Source organism: Portunus trituberculatus, chromosome 49, assembly GCF_017591435.1.
Source record: "Portunus trituberculatus isolate SZX2019 chromosome 49, ASM1759143v1, whole genome shotgun sequence".
Lineage (NCBI taxonomy): Eukaryota > Metazoa > Arthropoda > Malacostraca > Decapoda > Portunidae > Portunus > Portunus trituberculatus.
Genome location: NC_059303.1, coordinates 19149591 through 19171011, shown reverse-complemented (window position 1 = coordinate 19171011; position 21421 = coordinate 19149591). Strand labels below are relative to the sequence as shown.

Genomic DNA, 21421 nt, shown 5'->3' with positions numbered 1-21421 from the left:
CTGTCTTCCAGAAACAGCCCGGAGAGCGATGACGGCGCGCAAACACACACACACACTCTCTCTCTCTCTCTCTCTCTCTCTCATCTTGGAGGGAAATTGTACACTTCAAGAGAGAGAGAGAGAGAGAGAGAGAGAGAGAGAGAGAGAGAGAGAGAGAGAGAGAGAGAGAGAGAGAGAGAGAGAGAGATTTCATCCCTTTTCATATCAAGTTTCAGGCAAATAACATTCTCTCTCTCTCTCTCTCTCTCTCTCTCTCTCTCTCTCTCTCTCTCACACAAACACACACGCACACACACATAATGGGGAAGACTGGCTGGGTGACCAGCAGGCGACCGAGGCAAATAACATTATCTCTCTCTCTCTCTCTCACACACACACAACACACACACGCACACTGTAGATGAATTGGTGGAGAAGTCATGGAGGCTAGCCCAGCAGGAAACAACAAGGAAGATTTGGTTGAGAAGAGATCTCGGTGAAAAGGAAAGAGAAATGTTAAATGAGTTGAGAAAGGAGGCTTTGAAAAAAAATGAAGAGAGGACAGAAGAGGAGAAGAAAGAGTTTTTCTGGAGAATCTTGGATATGAGACTGAGGAAGTGGTTCATAACCCAGAAAAGTACAGCAAGAAAGGACTAAAGAAACTTACGTATGAGCGGAATGTAATGTATTCCAACATAAATGGAGTGATATCGGGGATTTTAGATGGGAGGAGGAGTGATGTTGCTGGTTAAAAAAGATATAAAGGTGGATCAAGTGAAAGAAGGTATGGGAAAGGCAGAAGTGCTAAAGATCAGAGCAGAAACTAATGAAGGAAAAAAGAGGCACTACATAGTGGTGTACGTACCACCTAAGACAAATGCATGGTCAGTACAGGAATATGAAGAAATGATAAGTGATACAGGAACATGTCTGGAAGAAATGTTGGGTGGCTGTGAACGAACTATAATGATGGGAGATTTTAATTGTAAAGAGGTGTGTTGGGAGGACTGGTCAATGGAAGGATCAGAGACAACATGGGGAAATACACTATTGACACTGGCAATGGAAAATGTGTTAACTCAGTGGGTCAAAGAAGATACTAGGTTTGGAGGAGAGGGAGCATCGTCAAGACTGGACTTGGTCTTTAGTACAGAGCCAATGGTCATTGAGGAGATGAGGGTGGAGTGCCCTTTAGCAAAGAGTGATCATGCAGTTTTGGAGTTCAAGGTGATAGATGAAGAGAAATCTAGAAGAAATGAAGAATATAAAGTGGGAAGATGGAATTATGCCAAGACAGATTTTGGAAACCTAAAGAAATTCTTTCAAGAGACAAATTGGATGAAATTCAAGAGTGCTAAGGAGCAAATGAAAAGTGGAAGGAATTTATAAAATATACAAAGAAGGTGAGAAAAATTTGTACCAATAAGACAACATAGAGAAGTTGGAAAGCAGGACTGGTTTAACGATAGATGTGAAAAGGCTAGAACAAGAAAAGAGGATGCATGGAAGAGGTGGAGAAGGAAAAGACGGATTAAGCAGTGGGAAAGTTACAAAAGAGCAAGAAATGAATATGTGTTGATTAGAAGAGAAGAAAGAAAGAAACAAGAAAAGGATATAATTGATAAATGTAAAGACCAACCAAGGCTTTTTACAGACATGTGAACAACAACATCAAAAATAGAGAAAGTATTGAAAGTTTAGAAGTAAATGGAGTATGCAGTGAAGATCCCAGGAAATGGCAGAGGCTATGAATGGATGCTTTCGGAAGGTATTCACAAAGGAGACTGCTTTTGACAAACCACTGGTAATGGAACAGAAAGGGATTATGAAGGAGTTTCAAGTAACTGTGGAGGAGATCAAGAATATGATGGGGAGTTTAGAAGTGAGAAAAGCTGTGGGACCTGATGGGGTATCAGGATGGATTTTAAGAGAATGCAGGAGCAACTGGCAGAAAAAGTTTGTGAAGTAATTGATGCCTCATTAAGGGAAGGTGTAGTGCCCCAAGACTGGAAAAGAGCTAACATTGTCCCAATCTATAAATCAGGTAACAAGAGAGACCCATTGAACTATAGACCAGTGTCACTTACAAGTGTGGTAGCTAAGATGTGTGAGAGGGTGGTGAAGAATAGATGGACAGACTTCTTGGAGAAAAATGACATACTTTGTGAGTGTCAATTTGGTTTTAGAAAAGGGCGTTCATGCACGACAAACCTGATATGTTACTATTCGAGGGTGATAGATGTAATACAGGAAAGAGATGGTTGGGCTGATGGAATATATCTGGATTTAAAAAAGGCCTTTGATAAGGTACCACACCGGAGACTGATCTGGAAACTTGAAATGGTAGGAGGAGTGCATGGCAGTTTACTAAAATGGATGGAAGACTTTTGGTAGGAAGAGAAATGAGAACAATAATTAAGGACAGACCATCAGAATGGGGCTTGGTGGAGAGTGGAGTTCCACAGGGATCAGTGTTGGCACCAGTAATGTTCGCGGTCTACATAAATGACATGGTGGATGGGGTGTCCAGTTATGTGAGCCTATTTGCAGACGATGCAAAATTGTTAAGAAAAGTGAGATGTGACAAAGATTGCGAACTACTCCAGGAAGACTTGGACAGAATATGGAAATGGAGCTGTACATGGCAAATGGAGTTCAACACGACAAAATGCAAGAAAATAGAGTTTGGCAAGAGTGAAAGAAGAATCAGGAGTATGTACAAGATAGGAAATGAAGACATAAAACCAGTCATGAAGAAAAAGACCTTGGGGTGACAATTACCAATGACCTATCGCCAGAGAGACATATAAACAAAATAATTGGAGAAGTATTGAACTTATTGAGGAACATAAGAGTGGCGTTCGTATATTTAGATGAAGAAATGATGAAGAAAATAATTACTGCAATGATAAGACCGAGGCTTGAATATGCAACAATACAGTGGGCTCGAACTTAAAGAAACACATAAGGAAACTAGAGAAAGTACAGAGGGCTGCAACAAAAATGGTGCCTGACTTAAGAGATTTGACTTATGAAGACAGACTGAAAAGAATGCAACTTCCGACCCTGGAAAACAGAAGAGAAAGGGAGACCTGATAGCAATATACAGAGTGATGATTGGCATGGAAAAATGGATAGGGAAGATCTGTGTATGTGGAATGAAAGAATGTCGAGAGGGCATGGGAAAAACTAAAATGGCCACTTATAGGAGAGATGTGAAAAAATATAGCTTCCCTCATAGAAGGGTGGAAGCATGGAATAGTTTAGACGTGGAAGTGGTCAACGCAAGGAATATTCATGATTTTAAGAAAAAGCTGGACATTAATAGATATGGAGACGGGACAACACGAGCATAGCTCTTTTCCCGTATGTTACAATTAGGTAAATACAATTAGGTAAATACACGTAATGGGGAAGACTGGCTGGGTGACCAGCAGGCGACCGAGGTGAATTACACATGCTTTCATGCACCAACCTGTTAGTTGATCTCTCTCTCTCTCTCTCTCTCTCTCTCTCTCTCTCTCTCTCTCTCTCTCTGACAAGTTACCTTCTACCATTTTATTATAAAATCAAAGATAATGGAAAAATTAACATGAAAGAATGATAGGTAATATATTTTTTCACTTTCCGAGTCCTCACTAATGACTTCGCTTTCTTCAGTTTCTTCTTCTAAATATTCACTGTCACTGTCTTCAAACTCAGAAGCACTGCTAAATACATATGTTCTGTCCTGCTCCATGGTGAGTTATGATCCGAGATCTTCGCTCTTATCAGGATGTCTCTTCGTACTTATCATGGTGCTTTCCACCCGGTGGGTCACTGGGGTTGCCAAGTGTTGCCCGGAGAAAGGGAAAATAGCTTAGTTACCTCTAAATTTCCAGAGGTATAGTGACAACACTACATGTGGAAACATGCCAGACACTTCCACTCAGCATCTTACTCGAGAAACCGCGCTTGGAGCTCAAAATTGAGGCGCGAAAATTCTTGATTACGGGTATGATCGCCGTCTACGGACGCATTGATGCAATCGTATATATACGATTGCCGGAAGGAAAGGGTTAAGCGAAACTTCGTTAAGTGAACCGATTATAACAAGTTTAACCCCTGATTTGAACTTCCATTGAGAGTAAGCAAAGCGAGAGTGCATCATAGTACAGTAAAAGGTTTAATGAAAGTAAAAATTATGAAGTTAAACATTTAGGTAGTTTAATTTAAGTCATTATAATGTATACTAATGTATGTATGTACATAACTTTATAAAGTTGATGATCTTAACTTTATGAAGGGAGGGAGAGTGAAACGGAAAATACACTAATCGGCAACCTGTGGAATGTAAACAAAGTGCGCATCATGGTACTGCATACAAAACTTATGTACCACATTTCCACAAGGCTTTCCATTTTATCCATTGTAGAGTCATGAGTTCAGGTGGTTCTTTTAGCTTTCAAGGAAGATGCAGTCTCACGAGCCTTCTTAATAGAGTCTGCTGACTTGAAAATAGTAGACAGTAGATGGAGTCAAGATGGTGGCAAGCAATGTTATTAGTTTTCTGGCCTCTCTCTTGTCTGTGAATAATACCCAGCTTCACTTCGAGAGTAAGACACTTCCTGGTCTTCTTAGGAACGTTAGGCCACATTGCAGGGCATTTTGGTGGTAAGTTGAACTAGGGAAGATGAGCTGCTGGTGACGCTGTTATGTTTTGACTGGGGAGTGAGTGGTGCGCATGATCTTGATCTTGATCTTGATGCTACAGGTGACGCAGAATTTCTTCAGAGTCAGGCCATTGTATCGGCAGTGCCTGTGTTGTCCACGAGAGGCTTGATCTTGATCTTTATTCTACAGGTGTCTCAGGACTTCTCCTGAGGCAGGCCTTAGTACCAGCAGCTCCTGGTGTATTCAAAAGCCTGTCAGCTTGTATGATACGGTGGAGCTTTAAAATTTCATTAAAGCGAGTTTGGTGTTCATTAAACGAGCAGATGGTAGTAAAACGAAACCTTCGTTGTAGCGAAATTTCGTTGTGTGAACCTTCGTTAAACGGGGGTTGCCTGTATTTCTTTACCTCGTTTATGACTTTTTGTCCCATATGTTCCATGTCAGACGCAGAGCTGCCCCGACCGTCGCCACCTATGCAGCTGCTCTGGCGGAACCCTTGTCATTGGGGTTTAACATCACCATCAGAGGACGGGTCCTGGATTTAATGAAAAAGGGTCACTTCCACCAGCGGCCTCCTGTAAAGAGACCAAGGATCTTCTGGTCTCTGTCCAAAGTCCTGACCCTCCTTCAGGGCCCTCCATTTACCAATTCTACCCCTCAACAGAGCTTGTGGAAAGCACTATTTTTGGTGGCCATGGCTTCAGGCTTAAGGGCTTCCCAACTTCACGCCCTTATCCGGCACCCCTCCTGGCTGGTCTTCTCCAGGGATGGGCGACGGGTCTCCCTAGCACCTTCTCCCAAGTTCTTGGCCAAGAATGAGAGGGAAGGACACTCCTTGGCCCCCATTGTGCTCCAGGCGTGGATGGAGAGACATCACCACCACCCCCTCGGCCCTGTGGAGTCCTTGCGACGGTATGTTGGGTCGACTTCCAATCCCCAACATACCTGTCTGTTCATCTGCCCTGGCACCCACAAGCCCCTATCCAGGATCCACATCTCGAAGGTCCTCTGCGGGGTGATAGAGGAGGCGGATCCAGGACATGCACCAAAGGGGCACGAAGTGAGTGCCATGTCGGCCACCATGGCTTTCCTTCGCCACTTCTCCTTGGACCAGATACGGGAGCAGGGACAGTGGGCTTCGGACCGCTCCTTCATAGCCCACTATCTGGATCACACGCTGTAGGAGGTCCCTTGCACCTCCATAGCAGGGCCTCCTTCGCCTCCCGGACCCTCCTCTTCGACCTGACGGGTCAGAGTTGTGGGGGGAAGGTGATGGCAGCGTCAGGGGAGGTCGTCGGCCACCCTACGGGTCCGGACCTCACCCCCATCTTACACGGCAACGACGCGGAACTCCTTCCCTACCCTCTGGTAGAAGGAGTCTTTGCCGCTTCCAGAGCCTCTCTTACTCCTGTTGGACCCCCCTCTCCGACCCAACGGGTCGGACTTTTGGGGGGGATGGTAGCTTCTGGGGAGGTCTGCGTTCACCCGACGGGACCAGACCTCACCCCTCCCAAAAGTTGCCTCAGCTCTACCGGACCGTCCTCCATCCATGCATTAATTAATACAATATGCATTGCAGTTCACAAGACTCTCTGTAAAGTGCAACCCATAACACCAAACTAACTATTCATATGACATTACTTGTCTTTATTTATTATAACTCAGCTTTCCATTAGACTCCAAACAAGCCCCTACTATTACTGCTACATACACCAGTCCTAAGGAAGCAGCGCCTGTTCCTGCTTGCCATACACTGGCAACACTGCTCAAGAAAAAGTTGGATAAAAGTAGATATGGAGACACGTCACTATGAGCCTGCTTGAACCCTGTAATATACAACAAGGTAAACTAGGTAAATACACTCACCTGGATCCACATCCTCATCGACAGACGGCTTGGGCAGCTGAACCCTCCTGAACACAAAGATGCCAGACATCACTGCCAGCAGCAGAAACACTGCCACCACCAGCAGCATCTGGCCATGGTCTTCACTGTCTTCAGCCTATAGTGCAAGAAAGTAAATGGTAACAACTGATGCTGAGCTAAGAACTGTAAATTTTCTTTACATTAAGAACAATGAAAGAATGCCAAACTGTATGAAATCTGTGGGCCTACACATGGAAGTTCCTGTATTAAACATAAACCTATTCACACTTGTTATTCCTATCTATAAACCTGTGCAATCTTCTAAAGCTCCCAAATAACTTATGAACAACCTAATTACAGAATCTCTTCCGAGATAGCTTTGGCTAACTCGGAATGGCCTTCCCAAATTGGTCTGACTTATGCAGAGTCACTGTACTTTGAATCTATTTAATCTCAGTTGGATACATTGAAATTTTTTGGGCACACTGGGTTGCATGCCACTTTTCATGGGAAGAGGCAGTATTGAGCAGCAGGAAGCAGCCTGCCCTTCTGTAAGTCACCATGGGAGAAGCATTGACCTTTGTGGTGAAGTCAGCTGTGGCTATTGTGTCATTCATGTCCAAGGGGGCTCTTGAATGTGCTTCAACTTTCACTCTGTACATAGTGCCTGGGCGTAAGTCTTCCAGTGGATAGTACTCGTCTAAGCTTCTATTGGAGCCACAAGGTGAAACACAATGCTGCAATACATACTGCAACAAAGGGAAAGTGTATGGATGACTGGTCTTACATTTCACAGGAGGGCTTTTATTACACACACAATAAGTTAATCTTTTTAAAGATGGAAATATGAATTAAAGTGTAACATTTATGTACCAAGACAATTCAGGGTGCTTCTCTGTGCAAAAAGGATACAAACCATGGAGTGTTTGAAATCTTCAGTCACGTTTGAGATGAATACCACGTACTTCAGCACTGGGCCATTAGGGGATATGGGAGGCACCCAGGACACGTTGGCAGATGAAAATGTGATGTTTTCAACCTTCAAACCCACCACTTTGTTGGCATTATCTGTATCAGAGTGCCAATGCCAGACTGTTAATGGTGCAAGGTGTTGGGGCAAACATCTACTTTAAATAAAGAACTAACCAGGTAAAAGGTGCTTTAAGCTACAGTTCAACTTAAAAGACCTTCTCCCAGGAGATGGGGTTCAAATTTTTGTTACAAAAAAGGATTGCCTTAGTTCTCTTGATTTGATTGGTTATTTTAGGTGGAAAATGAATAACTAAAATAAAAGCATTAAAAAAGAATTGTACAATGAAAATATGTAGCTTTTCTTCAGATAAGCAATGCATTTAATGAAATGGAGACTGTTCTAATACTTTTCTCCAACAAACTTTTTTTACAAGTTTGAGTGGAATTAATTCATCAAAGCTAAAGTATAGTGAGACAAATTTTGCTTAACAATCTTTCAATTTGACAATCACAAATCCAGCAATCATTATTCTAGAAACATCAGTTCTCCGGCATGGCTGTCGGAGCACCTTTTTAAATTCACCGCTAAGTACTAAAAGACTTTCATTTAGTGTTTAATTTTCTTCTTTTAAAGCACAGTACAGGTAGTCCATTTTGTTAAACATATACAGGTTGAACCTCCCAAATTCAGCAACTTCCAGATCTGATCGAGGCCTTCCACACCACGGAAAATTCAGGAATATAGGTGGTCCTCAAGCTGAGGTTCCCATACTATAGGCAAGAAATTAATAGGAAAGCAATGATTGGTGTCTACTAGAAATGGAAATGTTTGTATTACTCATTGGTTGTGAGTCTGGTTATAGTGAGTCATGTATTCCAGATATGTCTTTGCAGAACAGCCAACATATTAAGCTTTTTTTTTTTCCTACTTAGATTTATCAATGTTTATTTATCTTTCCTGACATGTTCTGTATTGGTATCTTGCTTTGATTATTACAACATAATATTAAGTAAGCTTTCTTCACTATCAAAATACAGGTAAGCAAAAAGCTACATACCTTTCTTAGCAGTGGTATCTTCAATCATGGTTGGATCTATTGAGCATAGCTGACATGGTATTTTCATATCTTTGGGACAAGTTTTCTCTTCCATGTGACAGGCAGAGACCTTCATCAGAGTGGAGCACCATGCAGGAACACCATCAGAAGAGACAAAGTGACATGAATCAACAAAGCTGCACATGACAGCCAAGCCTTAATTGGTCCCATCCTGAAGCAGTCTCTCAATTCCCTTTAAAGTAAGGATTTATAAAAATGGTCAATCTAGGATCAATATTTGGCTGGGAGTTAAAGGAGTCAATAAGTGTTTGGAATTGACTGGTGACCACTAAATGATGGAAGGTTGATCACAAGATAAATGCTGGTCACTCAGCATTCCAAGGAGACTCACCAGACTAGAGAGAAATGATGGAATATGATGGTCATGAAATTATGGGAATATAGCAGTAACATGATTGAACTTTGCATATCTACAAAGAGGAGTCGCTATTTTGTATGGTGATGCTGCAGCCTAATACTTTTGGCAGACAACACTTATACATGCATTCAACACAACCTCTTATAACACTAAACAACATCTAAGACAGAAATTTGTGAGGCAGCATCTTGTATAATAAATGCACCTTGCTGTCATCTACCTACTAAAGGAATTGTAGTTTATTTTCAATGCAAGGTGTGCTTTGGTGTGGTATTTGCTGCCTAAACAAACACCCATGGACCACTGCTCAAAGCTTGGGTACAGCAGGCAGGGCATCTGGCTGTTTGTCCTCACACCTGGGTCAACTGTTGTCATCTAGTACCTACACTGGTCAAAGGCAACCCAACATACTTTGTGGCTTAGTCTTCATCACCAATAAATAGTTCTTTATTTACTGACTCACCTCAATCTTGTATTGGGAGTAGTGAGAAAGATTGGTGAACCGGATGTAGGTTGCCTTAGTGTAGCTGAAGGTATCTGTCTCACTCACTGAAGTAACTGAAAGATGATCAGTAATTTACTCTATACTTTGGATGCAATGTAGTAATTTGTCATTTACTAACCTACATTTCAGATGTTAGCTTGTGTACATTAATTAATTTATGTATTATTTATTTTCACTTAAATGATTTTTACTACATCACTGGCACAGACTGATCACTGGTTACAGGAACACAATAACATAAAAGTAATTTTCTCTTACAGTTGTGTCAGAACCACACTCCACAAATACCAGAAAGCTTGGACAAGGTTAAAAGCTCTGGAGAGCAGACTTGCTTTGTGTTCATAAAAGTACATCCAAGTTTTGAGTCTCCTCTGGATTGAAAATTGTCATCATCCTCACTACTATGAATAGCCACATAAACAATCTTGCTCTTTTTCCCATAATAAGAATAGTCCTCTCTCTCATTAGCAACTCTTGCCTTTGATTTCTGTATTTGTAAAGTAGCACCTATATATTAATTGACATCGGACACCACCTGTAATGGCTCATATCATCATTATTTCATTCCTTCATCAAGCAGACATTGTCACCTGCCAGGCACTGTCACTGGCCAGGTGCTGTCACCTGCAGGTGTTGTCATCTGCCAGCACCTCCCCTACACTGTTATCATGTAATGCGTGGACTGGCCAGTATCTCTGATCAGTCTTATCCACATTATTCAAACAGTTGTCTACATACAATAGAGTCTTATATTCATTAACTAATTAGTGGCATGGAAAGCCTACCACATTTGAATGAGAAGCAATAAAAAAAAATGAATAAAATGTTCAAAGTTCAATTGAAAACACACAAACACACACACACACACACAAAAAAAAAAAAAAAGAAAATGAGGATTGTGAAATACTGCAGGAAGACCTTAATAAAATTTGGAAATGGAGTAAAAAGTGGGAGATGGAATTCTATGTGGACAAAAGCTATGTCATGGAAATGGGAAAGAGTGAAAGACAACCAGTGGGAATCTATAAGATGGGAGATGGAGTAGACCTGGAGAAAGTAAAAAAGGAAAAGGACTTGGGAGTGACGATGGAAGAAAACAATCAACCGGTAAGCCATATTGATACAATTTTCAGAGAGACATATAATTTGCTAAGGAATATTGGATTAGCATATGCACACTACATGGACAAAGAAATGATGAAGAAATTGATAAGTACTATAATAAGACCCAGATTGGAATATGCAGGAGTTGTGTGGACCCCTCATAAAAAGAAACACATAAGGAAGTTGGAGAGACTACAAAAAATGGCTACAAGAATGGTTCCAGAATTTGAAGGGATGACATATGAGGAGAGACTAAAGGCTATGGATCTACCAAGTCTGGAACAGAGAAGGGAGAGAGGGGATCTGATACAAGTTTATAAAATGATTAATGGAATGGATCAAGTGGATAATGAGAAACTGATCCTGAGAGAAGAATATGACATTAGAAGCACAAGATTATATAGTAAAAAACTGAGGAAGGGAAGATGTCTGAGAGATGCTAAAAAATATAGTTTCTCGCAAAGATGTGTTGAGATATGGAACAGTTTGAGTGAGGAAGTGATGTCAGCAAATAGTGTGCATAGCTTTAAAGAAAAATTGGATAAGTGTAGATATGGAGACGGGGCCACAAGAGCGTAAAGCCCAGGCCCTGTAAAACTACAACTAGGTAAATATAAATGTTCTATTGAAAAGGGAAAAGTACCAGAAGACTGGAAAAAAACCAATATTGTGCCAATATATAAAGGAGGAAATAAGGAGAACCCAATGAATTACAGGCCAGTGTCCCTAACAAGTACAATAGCTAAAATATGTGAATGTGTGATCAAAGAAAGATGGACCAAACATTTGGAAGAAAAAAATATAATTAATGAAAGACAAATTGGCTTTACAAAAGGGAGATTATGTGTAACAAACCTTGTATGCTTGTTATTGGTTATAAGTTATTGGTATCCTTGATCAGACCACGACTGGTGTATTCAGCAGTACTGTGGTCACCTAACACGAGGAAGAATATCAGGAAAATTGAAAGGATACAAAGAGCGGCCACCAAACTGGCCCCAACCTTGTCAGCTCTTACGTATGAAAAGAGACTTGAGAGACTAGAATTACCAACACTGGAGCACAGAAGAGAAAGAGGTGACCTGTTGCCCATCTACAGAATAATAAATAATATGGAGCTTCCTGATAGGATCGACCTGCTGAAGAAGGACAGAAGGGACACAAGAGAACATGGACTAAAACTCAGAAAAGACAACTACAGAAGAGACTTCAAGAAAAACAGCTTCCCCCATAGAGTGATAGATATATGGATCGGACTGAACAGAGAGGTGGTGTGTGCAAAGTCTATACACGACCTTAAGAGAAAATAAGACACTGTGAAATACAGAGATGGGACAACACGAGCATAGGCTCCCCTCCCGTAAAATACAACTAGGTAAATACACACACAGACACCATCACCAAGTTAATTAAGGGAAACAGGATATATGAAACACCGGAAAAAATTAGTGAACTCATGAATGAGAGCTTTAAATCTGTATTTTATGAAAAGAGTTCATAGAGCCAAACAACCAAGCAACACAGGAGGGATTAAGAAACGTGGTGCAAAAACAGAAAATTAGAGAATTACTAAAAAAGGGAGATGTAAGAAAGGCAATGGGGCCAGATGGAGTGTCAGGATGGACACTGAGAGAATGTAGAAAATAACTGCCAGAACCAATCTGAGATGTAATCAACAACTCTCTAATGGAAGGGAAGGTACCAAAGAGTGGAAAAGAGCAAATATAGTCCCAATATAAAAAGGAGGAAAAAGACTGAACCCCTGAATTATAAACCAGTGCCACTAACTAGTGTTGTGGGAAAGAACTGTGAAATTGTTATTGAAGAAAATGGTTAAAATATCTGGAGGGGAAGGAAATAATTAATAACTCCCAATTTGGTTTCAGGAAAGGAATGTAATGCATAACAAATTTACTGAACTTTTATACAAAAGTAACTGACAAAGTACAAGGGAGAGATGGATGGGTTGACACGGTGTATCTAGATATTAAGAAGGCTTTCGACAGAGTATCACAGAAGACTCCTATGGAAAATAGAATACATGGAAGGAATAAAGGAAAATATCTTAAATTGGATGACAGACTACTTAACAGATAGAGAAATGAGAACAATGATAAGAGACACTCCATCAAGCTGGAGCACAGTTACCAGTGGCGTACCACAGGTTCGGTGCTGGCACCAATTATGTTCCAAGTATATATTAATGATATACAAGAGGGATTGAGTAGCTATTTGCAGATGATGAGAAACTTTTTAGAGTAATAAGGAACATTGGGGACTGTATAGAATTGCAGAGATATTGACAAGATAAGGAAATGAAGCCAAAAGTGGAAATTATAATTTATTACCAAGAAATGCGATATAATGGAAATGCGTAAAAGCAATAGAAGACCTACATGGGAATATAAAATGAGAAAAGACATTATAATGAAAAGGAGTGAAGAGATAGACCTGGAAGTGATTATACAAGAAACCCTGACGCAAGACACATAAATGGAGTATTTGCTTCAACATACAAGACACTAACTAACTACAAAGGTGGCATTCAATTACATGGATAAGAGTATGATGAAACGATCATAACCATTATGATAAGACCTAAACTAGAATATGCAGGCAGAAAGACATCAGGAAACTAGAAAGAATCTAAAGGACCACTACCAGAAATAAAGGATCTTCCCTATGAAGAAAGACTTTAGGAAATTAAACTATCAACTTTGAAGGATTAATGGGAAAGATGATACCTAATAACAACACACAAGTTAGTAAACCTTATGGAAAAAATAGATAGACAAGACCTAGTAACACTGACGGAGGATGGAAATAGACAAACATGAGGACATTCCAAGATCGTGAAAAGTCTGTCTGAAAAACATTAACCTTTATACCCCGTGAAGCACAATTGTGGCTTTTACGTTAGAGCCTGCCAGGCATGATTATGGTGCTTTTCAAATACTGCGCTCATTTTATGCTGCACAGTTTGTTTATGCTTGAGGCTATCTCGTTATACGAGTATATCCAGGTCTGTCACTGGCCCATTGTTTTCAAGATGGTGATCCAGGTCTGTCACTGGCCCATTGTTTTCAAGATGGTGAACACTTAACCAGTCATATATCAGCTTTTACAAGGGTATGTTTGTATAGGTGTGATGGCACCAAGCGTGAGCATGGTAAGGACAAAATGTCAGTGTGCTGTATTTTATCATTTTTGATCAATTTCTTGGTGAGATATAAGATATACATGTATTTCCATGGATAAGTAAGTAGTTCAGAAATAAATTATGATGCATGACAATATTGGGAATGTTATTTTTATCTTGTTATTGGCTTAGATAAGAGTGTGTGGTGCTGGTTTGATGGAGTCAGCTGAGGAGGATGTGGTGACGCTTGTTGTTTCTGACCGTGAAGAAGTTGAATGTTCATTATATTACAACTTGCTCACTTCCCTGATCTATTTTCCATAATGAATGGAGTGTACCAAAGGAAAACTTCTCATTGGCTTAGGTAAGAGTGTGTGGTGCTGGCTTGATGAAGTCAGATGAGGAGGATGTGGTGACACTTGTTTCTGACAACGAGAAATTGAATTTTCATTATATTACATTTTGCTTACTTTCCTGCTTTATTTTCCATAATGAATGCAATATATCAAAAGAAGACTTCTTATTTTTTAATTGATATGTGATTCATAAACTTTGTTGATGTGTTTTTGCAAAAAAATTTAAGGAAATAAAAGAGTACCTTTATAAATTTATCTTGCTCTATTTTTTTTTTTTACCTTTGATTTTTTTTGTGCATATATGTTGTTTGTTCAGTAATGATTACACCACAGAAAAGAGCAACTCCTAAGCTTTCTAATAATATATAATTGTCCTAGTGTTTCTTAGAGTAATTTGATTGAACACTAAATGACTCGAGGAAATTTTCCAACATTTGCTACCTATTTTTTATCTATGTATCTTGAAACCAGTCCCTTGTGTTATGACGGGGTATAAGGATTGAGAAGTTTAGTTTTCCACTTATATAGTGGACATCTGGAATGAATTAAATGAAGAGGTTGTAGCAGCAAAAATTGGATAAATGTAGATATGAAGATGGATAAATGTAGATATGGAGACAGATGACTGTGAGCCTTGCCAGAACCCTGTAACATACAATTAATTAAATGCGCACGCACGCACACACACACACACACACACACACACACACACACACACACACACACACACACCCGGTAGCTCAGTGGTTAGAGCGCTGGCTTCACAAGCCAGATGACTGGGGTTTGATTCCCCAGCCGGGTGCAGATATTTGGGTGTGTCTTCTTTCACGTGTAGCCCCTGTTCACCTAGCAGTGAGTAGGTACGGGATGTAAATTGAGGAGTTGTGACCTTGTTGTCCCGGTGTGTGGTGTGTGCCTGGTCTCAGACCTATGTTCCGTAGGGTAACGTCTGGCTGTCTCGTCAGAGACTGCAGCAGATCAAACAGTGAATTACACACCCGGTAGCTCAGTGGTTAGAGCGCTGGCTTCACAAGCCAGAGGACCGGGGTTCGATTCCCCGGCCAGGTGGAGATATTTGGGTGTGTCTCCTTTAACGTGTAACCCCTGTTCACCTAGCAGTGAGTAGGTACAGGATGTAAATCGAGGAGTTGTGACCTTCTTGTCCCGGTGTGTGGCGTGTGCCTGGTCTCAGGCCTATCTGAAGATTGGAAATAATGAGCTCTGAGCTCGTTCCGTAGGGTAACGTCTGGCTGTCTCGTCAGAGACTGCAGCAGATCAAACAGTGAAACACACAGACACACACACACACACACACACACACACACACACACACACACACATTGTTGAGAAGAGATCTCGGTGAAAAGGAAAGAGAAATGTTAAATGAGTTGAGAAAGGAGGCTTTGAAAAAAAATGAAGAGAGGACAGAAGAGGAGAAGAAAGAGTTTTTCTGGAGAATCTTGGATATGAGACTGAGGAAGTGGTTCATAACCCAGAAAAGTACAGTAAGAAAGGACTAAAGAAACTTACGTATGAGCGGAATGTAATGTATTCCAACATAAATGGAGTGATATCGGGGATTTTAGAACTCAACGATTACTTGAGGGATAAGAACCCAGATACTGTGGGTCTTACTGAAACAAAACTGAGAGAGGAGAAGACCTGATGATGGTTGGAGAAGGAAATATAATGTTTGGAAAAGAAATAGAGTAGGTAAGATGGGAGGAGGAGTGATGTTGCTGGTTAAAAAGATATAAAGGTGGATCAAGTGAAAGAAGGTATGGGAAAGGCAGAAGTGCTAAAGATCAGAGCAGAAACTAATGAAGGAAAAAAGAGGCACTACATAGTGGTGTACGTACCACCTAAGACAAATGCATGGTCAGTACAGGAATATGAAGAAATGATAAGAGATACAGGAACATGTCTGGAAGAAATGTTGGGTGGCTGTGAACGAACTATAATGATGGGAGATTTTAATTGCAAAGAGGCGTGTTGGGAGGACTGGTCAATGGAGGGATCAGAGACAACATGGGAAATACACTATTGACACTGGCAATGGAAAATGTGTTAACTCAGTGGGTCAAAGAAGATACTAGGTTTGGAGGAGAGGAGCATCGTCAAGACTGGACTTGGTCTTTAGTACAGAGCCAATGGTCATTGAGGAGATGAGGGTGGAGTGCCCTTTAGCAAAGAGTGATCATGCAGTTTTGGAGTTCAAGGTGATAGATGAAGAGAAATCTAGAAGAAATGAAGAATATAAAGTGGGAAGATGGAATTATGCCAAGACAGATTTTGGAAACCTAAAGAAATTCTTTCAAGAGACAAATTGGATGAAATTCAAGAGTGCTAAGGAGCAAATGAAAAGTGGAAGGAATTTATAAAAATATACAAAGAAGGTGAGAAAAATTTGTACCAATAAGACAACATAGAGAAGTTGGAAAGCAGGACTGGTTTAACGATAGATGTGAAAAGGCTAGAACAAGAAAAGAGGATGCATGGAAGAGGTGGAGAAGGAAAAGACGGATTAAGCAGTGGGAAAGTTACAAAAGAGCAAGAAATGAATATGTGTTGATTAGAAGAGAAGAAAGAAAGAAACAAGAAAAGGATATAATTGATAAATGTAAAGACCAACCAAGGCTTTTTACAGACATGTGAACAACAACATCAAAAATAGAGAAAGTATTGAAAGTTTAGAAGTAAATGGAGTTTGCAGTGAGGATCCCAGGGAAATGGCAGAGGCTATGAATGGATGCTTTCGGAAGGTATTCACAAAGGAGACTGCTTTTGACAAACCACTGGTAATGGAACAGAAAGGGATTATGAAGGAGTTTCAAGTAACTGTGGAGGAGATCAAGAATATGATGGGGAGTTTAGAAGTGAGAAAAGCTGTGGGACCTGATGGGGTATCAGGATGGATTTTAAGAGAATGCAGGAGCAACTGGCAGAAAAAGTTTGTGAAGTAATTGATGCCTCATTAAGGGAAGGTGTAGTGCCCCAAGACTGGAAAAGAGCTAACATTGTCCCAATTTATAAATCAGGTAACAAGAGACCCATTGAACTATAGACCAGTGTCACTTACAAGTGTGGTAGCTAAGATGTGTGAGAGGGTGGTGAAGAATAGATGGACAGACTTCTTGGAGAAAAATGACATACTTTGTGAGTGTCAATTTGGTTTTAGAAAAGGGCGTTCATGCACGACAAACCTGATATGTTACTATTCGAGGGTGATAGATGTAATACAGGAAAGAGATGGTTGGGCTGATGGAATATATCTGGATTTAAAAAAGGCCTTTGATAAGGTACCACACCGGAGACTGATCTGGAAACTTGAAATGGTAGGAGGAGTGCATGGCAGTTTACTAAAATGGATGGAAGACTTTTGGTAGGAAGAGAAATGAGAACAATAATTAAGGACAGACCATCAGAATGGGGCTTGGTGGAGAGTGGAGTTCCACAGGGATCAGTGTTGGCACCAGTAATGTTTCGGTCTACATAAATGACATGGTGGATGGGGTGTCCAGTTATGTGAGCCTATTTGCAGACGATGCAAAATTGTTAAGAAAAGTGAGATGTGACAAAGATTGCGAACTACTCCAGGAAGACTTGGACAGAATATGGAAATGGAGCTGTACATGGCAAATGGAGTTCAACACGACAAAATGCAAGAAATTAGAGTTTGGCAAGAGTGAAAGAAGAATCAGGAGTATGTACAAGATAGGAAATGAAGACATAAAAACCAGTCATGAAGAAAAAGACCTTGGGGTGACAATTACCAATGACCTATCGCCAGAGAGACATATAAACAAAATAATTGGAGAAGTATTGAACTTATTGAGGAACATAAGAGTGGCGTTCGTATATTTAGATGAAGAAATGATGAAGAAAATAATTACTGCAATGATAAGACCAAGGCTTGAATATGCAACAATACAGTGGGCTCGAACTTAAAGAAACACATAAGGAAACTAGAGAAAGTACAGAGGGCTGCAACAAAATGGTGCCTGACTTAAGAGATTTGACTTATGAAGACAGACTGAACAGAATGCAACTTCCGACCCTGGAAAACAGAAGAAAGGGAGACCTGATAGCAATATACAGAGTGATGATTGGCATGGAAAAAATGGATAGGGAAGATCTGTGTATGTGGAATGAAAGAGTGTCGAGAGGGCATGGGAAAAACTAAAATGGCCACTTATAGGAGAGATGTGAAAAAATATAGCTTCCCCCATAGAAGGGTGGAAGCATGGAATAGTTTATACGTGGAAGTGGTCAACGCAAGGAATATTCATGATTTTAAGAAAAAGCTGGACATTAGTAGATATGGAGACGGGACAGTACGAGCATAGCTCCTTTCCCGTATGTTACAATTAGGTAAATACAATTAGGTAAATACACACACACCATGCCTGGTAGCTCAGTGGTTAGAGCACTGGCTTCACAAGCCAGAGGACCGGGGTTCGATTCCCCGGCCGGGTGGAGATATTTTGGTGTGTCTCCTTTCACGTGTAGCCCCTGTTCACCTAGCAGTGAGTAGGTACGGGATGTAAATCGAGGAGTTGTGACCTTGTTGTCCCGGTGTGTGGCGTGTGCCTGGTCTCAGGCCTATCCGAAGATCGGAAATAATGAGCTCTGAGCTCATTCCGTAGAGTAACGTCCGGCTGTCTCGTCAGAGACTGCAGCAGATCAAACAGTGAAACACACACACACACACACACACTACAAAGATGGTGCTGGAATTAAAGGACCTCACATATGAAGAACGACTAAAGGAAATGGGACTGCCAACCTTGCAAGATAGAAGAGAACACGGGGACCTAATAACAATATAAGATAGCAAATGATATTGAAAAGATAGACAAAGAAGACCTGGTGATGTTGGCAGAAGAGGATGGAAGGACAAGAGGACATGAAAAGAAGATCAGGATGAGGCAGTGTGTGAAGGATGTTGGAAAATACAGTTTTCCACACAGAACGGTGGAAAAATGGAATGCATTGGATGATGGAATTGTTTCAGCACATAGTGTGCATAACATTATAGAAAAATGAGATAAATGGAGATATGGAGGCAGGACACTATGAGCTCCGCTCGAACCCTGTACAATACAACTAGGTAAATACACATCTGCAAACCAAACATCTCCAAACAGAGGCAACAGGCAAGCTTACCATTCTGAGCTGCTAGCTTCCTTTGCGGGTATTCTGTGTACACTGCAGGGCTTGACCATGAAGGGTCCTGGAAAACATTTGGTACCATGGTAGTACATATTGGACTATGAAAGATAAATCATTAATAATAAACTAAAACCTATCTAATTCATCCACTACAACAATTGATGAACTACTTAAGACTTTCAAAATAAAGATTTTTGTGAAGAATTGAATCAAGTGAACACCTGCAAACAAATTCTTTATGCAAAAACACCCCAAGTTCACTTCATGAGTAGATTCAGTTAGACACATTCCTTTTCTGTGTAGATGAATATTGTTTGGAATCTAAACAAACATTCTTACCCAACTTTTCCTTAAAATCGTGAATATTTCCAGCACACACCACCTCCAGTCTATTCCATGCCCCAATGCTTCTTCTAAGCCTCTTTATGTCCTTTCAGCAGGTGGTTGTTTTTAGTTTTCTTCCATTTCCTTTTGTTTCTCTTTCATTTAACACTAGTAGATCTTCCCTATCTACTTTTTCAATTCCACTTGGTAATCTGTAAAGTGCAATTATATCATGACTGTTTGCATCCATTTCTTCCAAATTTACATGCTTGCAGTTTAGATCCTCCACAAGTAGAACTTTTCTGTCTTTCTTAATATACTGTTCAAGCAATTTAGCACTTAATTTCGCATTTCTTTGTGTACATCAAGCTTCCATGTACACTAGTCTTCAGTGGCACATATGTTACTATGATATTCCCCCTTTCCCTCCCACTGGTCCTAATTGTTATGCTTAAAACCTCTAACAGTCCATCTCCATACTGTACTTCTTCCACATATATGTCCTCTTGAGTCATTATCAATATGCCTTTTCCTGCTTTTCCCCTTCTGTCTCTCCTCCAAACATTATATTCCTGCTCTTTAAAATTTACTTGGATGTCTTCACTTAACTTTCTGTTATACATATCACACCTTGTCCTTTTTCCAATATGTAATCTCTCAGTTCGAACCTTCCTGATATAAATGCATCTATGTTTGTATAAATGACTCTTAATGCTTTCCTTCCCCTTCCCGAATATACCATTTCCTCAGCCTCATGTCTAACACTCTCCCATAAAATTTCTTTTTCTTGTTCTCGTCCTTCTCTAGTTTTTTTTCCTTAGCTTCACTTCTCAGTTCTCTCTCTTTTTCCCTTTCTTCCTGGTTCATATCTCTCCTTATCCAAATGTTTTTTATTCTGTCTTTCCAGCCAGGTTTCCAGTCCTCACTAATTCTTTATCCGTAATTCCATACAATAATTTCTTCTACTCCTACTTGCAATCTCATTTTAACTTTCAGTGATCTTTTAGTCCCCTTACAATATTTTCCAAGTCAACATATTTCTTTTATTTTTTTTCTAGACTATTTTTTCCATCCTGAATCACTAAGATAATTTCCTTAACCATTGTTTCTCCTCCTTTTCCCTCACAAATTTCACAGGGTTGTCTTCTCTTTTAGTCCATATATAACAATACATTTATTTTTATCACCTGTATCTCTCACTAGCTCTTCCTTTTCTTTAACCACTTGTATAATTGTCCTTTGTTTTCTCTTATTTGTTACTTAACTATCTCTAAAAAATTCACTTTTCTTCCTCTTGTTCTTTTTTCCAGACCTTCTTCCATTCTTCTAGCTTTGTTTCACTTATCACCTTTTCTGCCCTCACTTCATTGTCTAACTTTTCCTCTAGCCCTTACAGCACCACTTCATAGTCCTCATAGTTGTCCTTAAGAGCACTGTTTTCCTATTTTATTTCATCCAGAGTTTTCTTGATGTCATTATTCACTTTAACAATATTCTGTAACTTGTTGAATTTCTCTCTCAGCTCTTAATTTTTTGCAATCAGCTGATCCTGCTTCTCATATATCCCAGTGATCCTTTCCCTCAGACACTTAATTTCTTTTTCTATTATTATCATCTTTCACTTACTGGTTTTTTCCTCCTTAAAGCCACAAAATTCCCTTTCATTGCTCCAATCATCTGCCTGAAGTCTTGTTCCCCTGCTGTTTACATGAATGGCAGCATCATCTATATTCTCATCCCCTTCCATTATTTTTTTGGCCTCAACACAAGCAAACTCAATGTGAATCAGAAGACAGGATCACTAGTCTAGTCCCCTCTCCTCCCCATGCAATACATCACCAGGTCTGCTGGGCTTCATAGTCAGCAGTATATCCA

At 40.3% G+C, this 21421-nt stretch overlaps 1 protein-coding gene across 7 annotated transcripts in view; it reads right to left on the bottom strand.

Annotated features, from left to right (window-relative positions):
• Positions 1–21421, bottom strand: part of LOC123499223 (insulin receptor-like) — a 161061-nt gene that overhangs the window by 31119 nt on the left and 108521 nt on the right. For all 7 annotated transcript variants that reach the window (XR_006672936.1, XR_006672937.1, XM_045246974.1 and 4 more), the window contains 6 exons: positions 19217–19283; positions 9410–9504; positions 8529–8637; positions 7415–7566; positions 7077–7247; positions 6499–6634 (listed from right to left, as the gene is read on the bottom strand). Coding sequence is in view for 5 of the 7 variants with exons in the window: in XM_045246974.1 (XP_045102909.1) it covers positions 6499–6634; positions 7077–7247; positions 7415–7566; positions 8529–8637; positions 9410–9504; positions 19217–19283 (730 nt within the window). In the remaining 2 variants the exon portion in view is untranslated. The remainder of the gene's footprint in view (positions 1–6498; positions 6635–7076; positions 7248–7414; positions 7567–8528; positions 8638–9409; positions 9505–19216; positions 19284–21421) is intronic.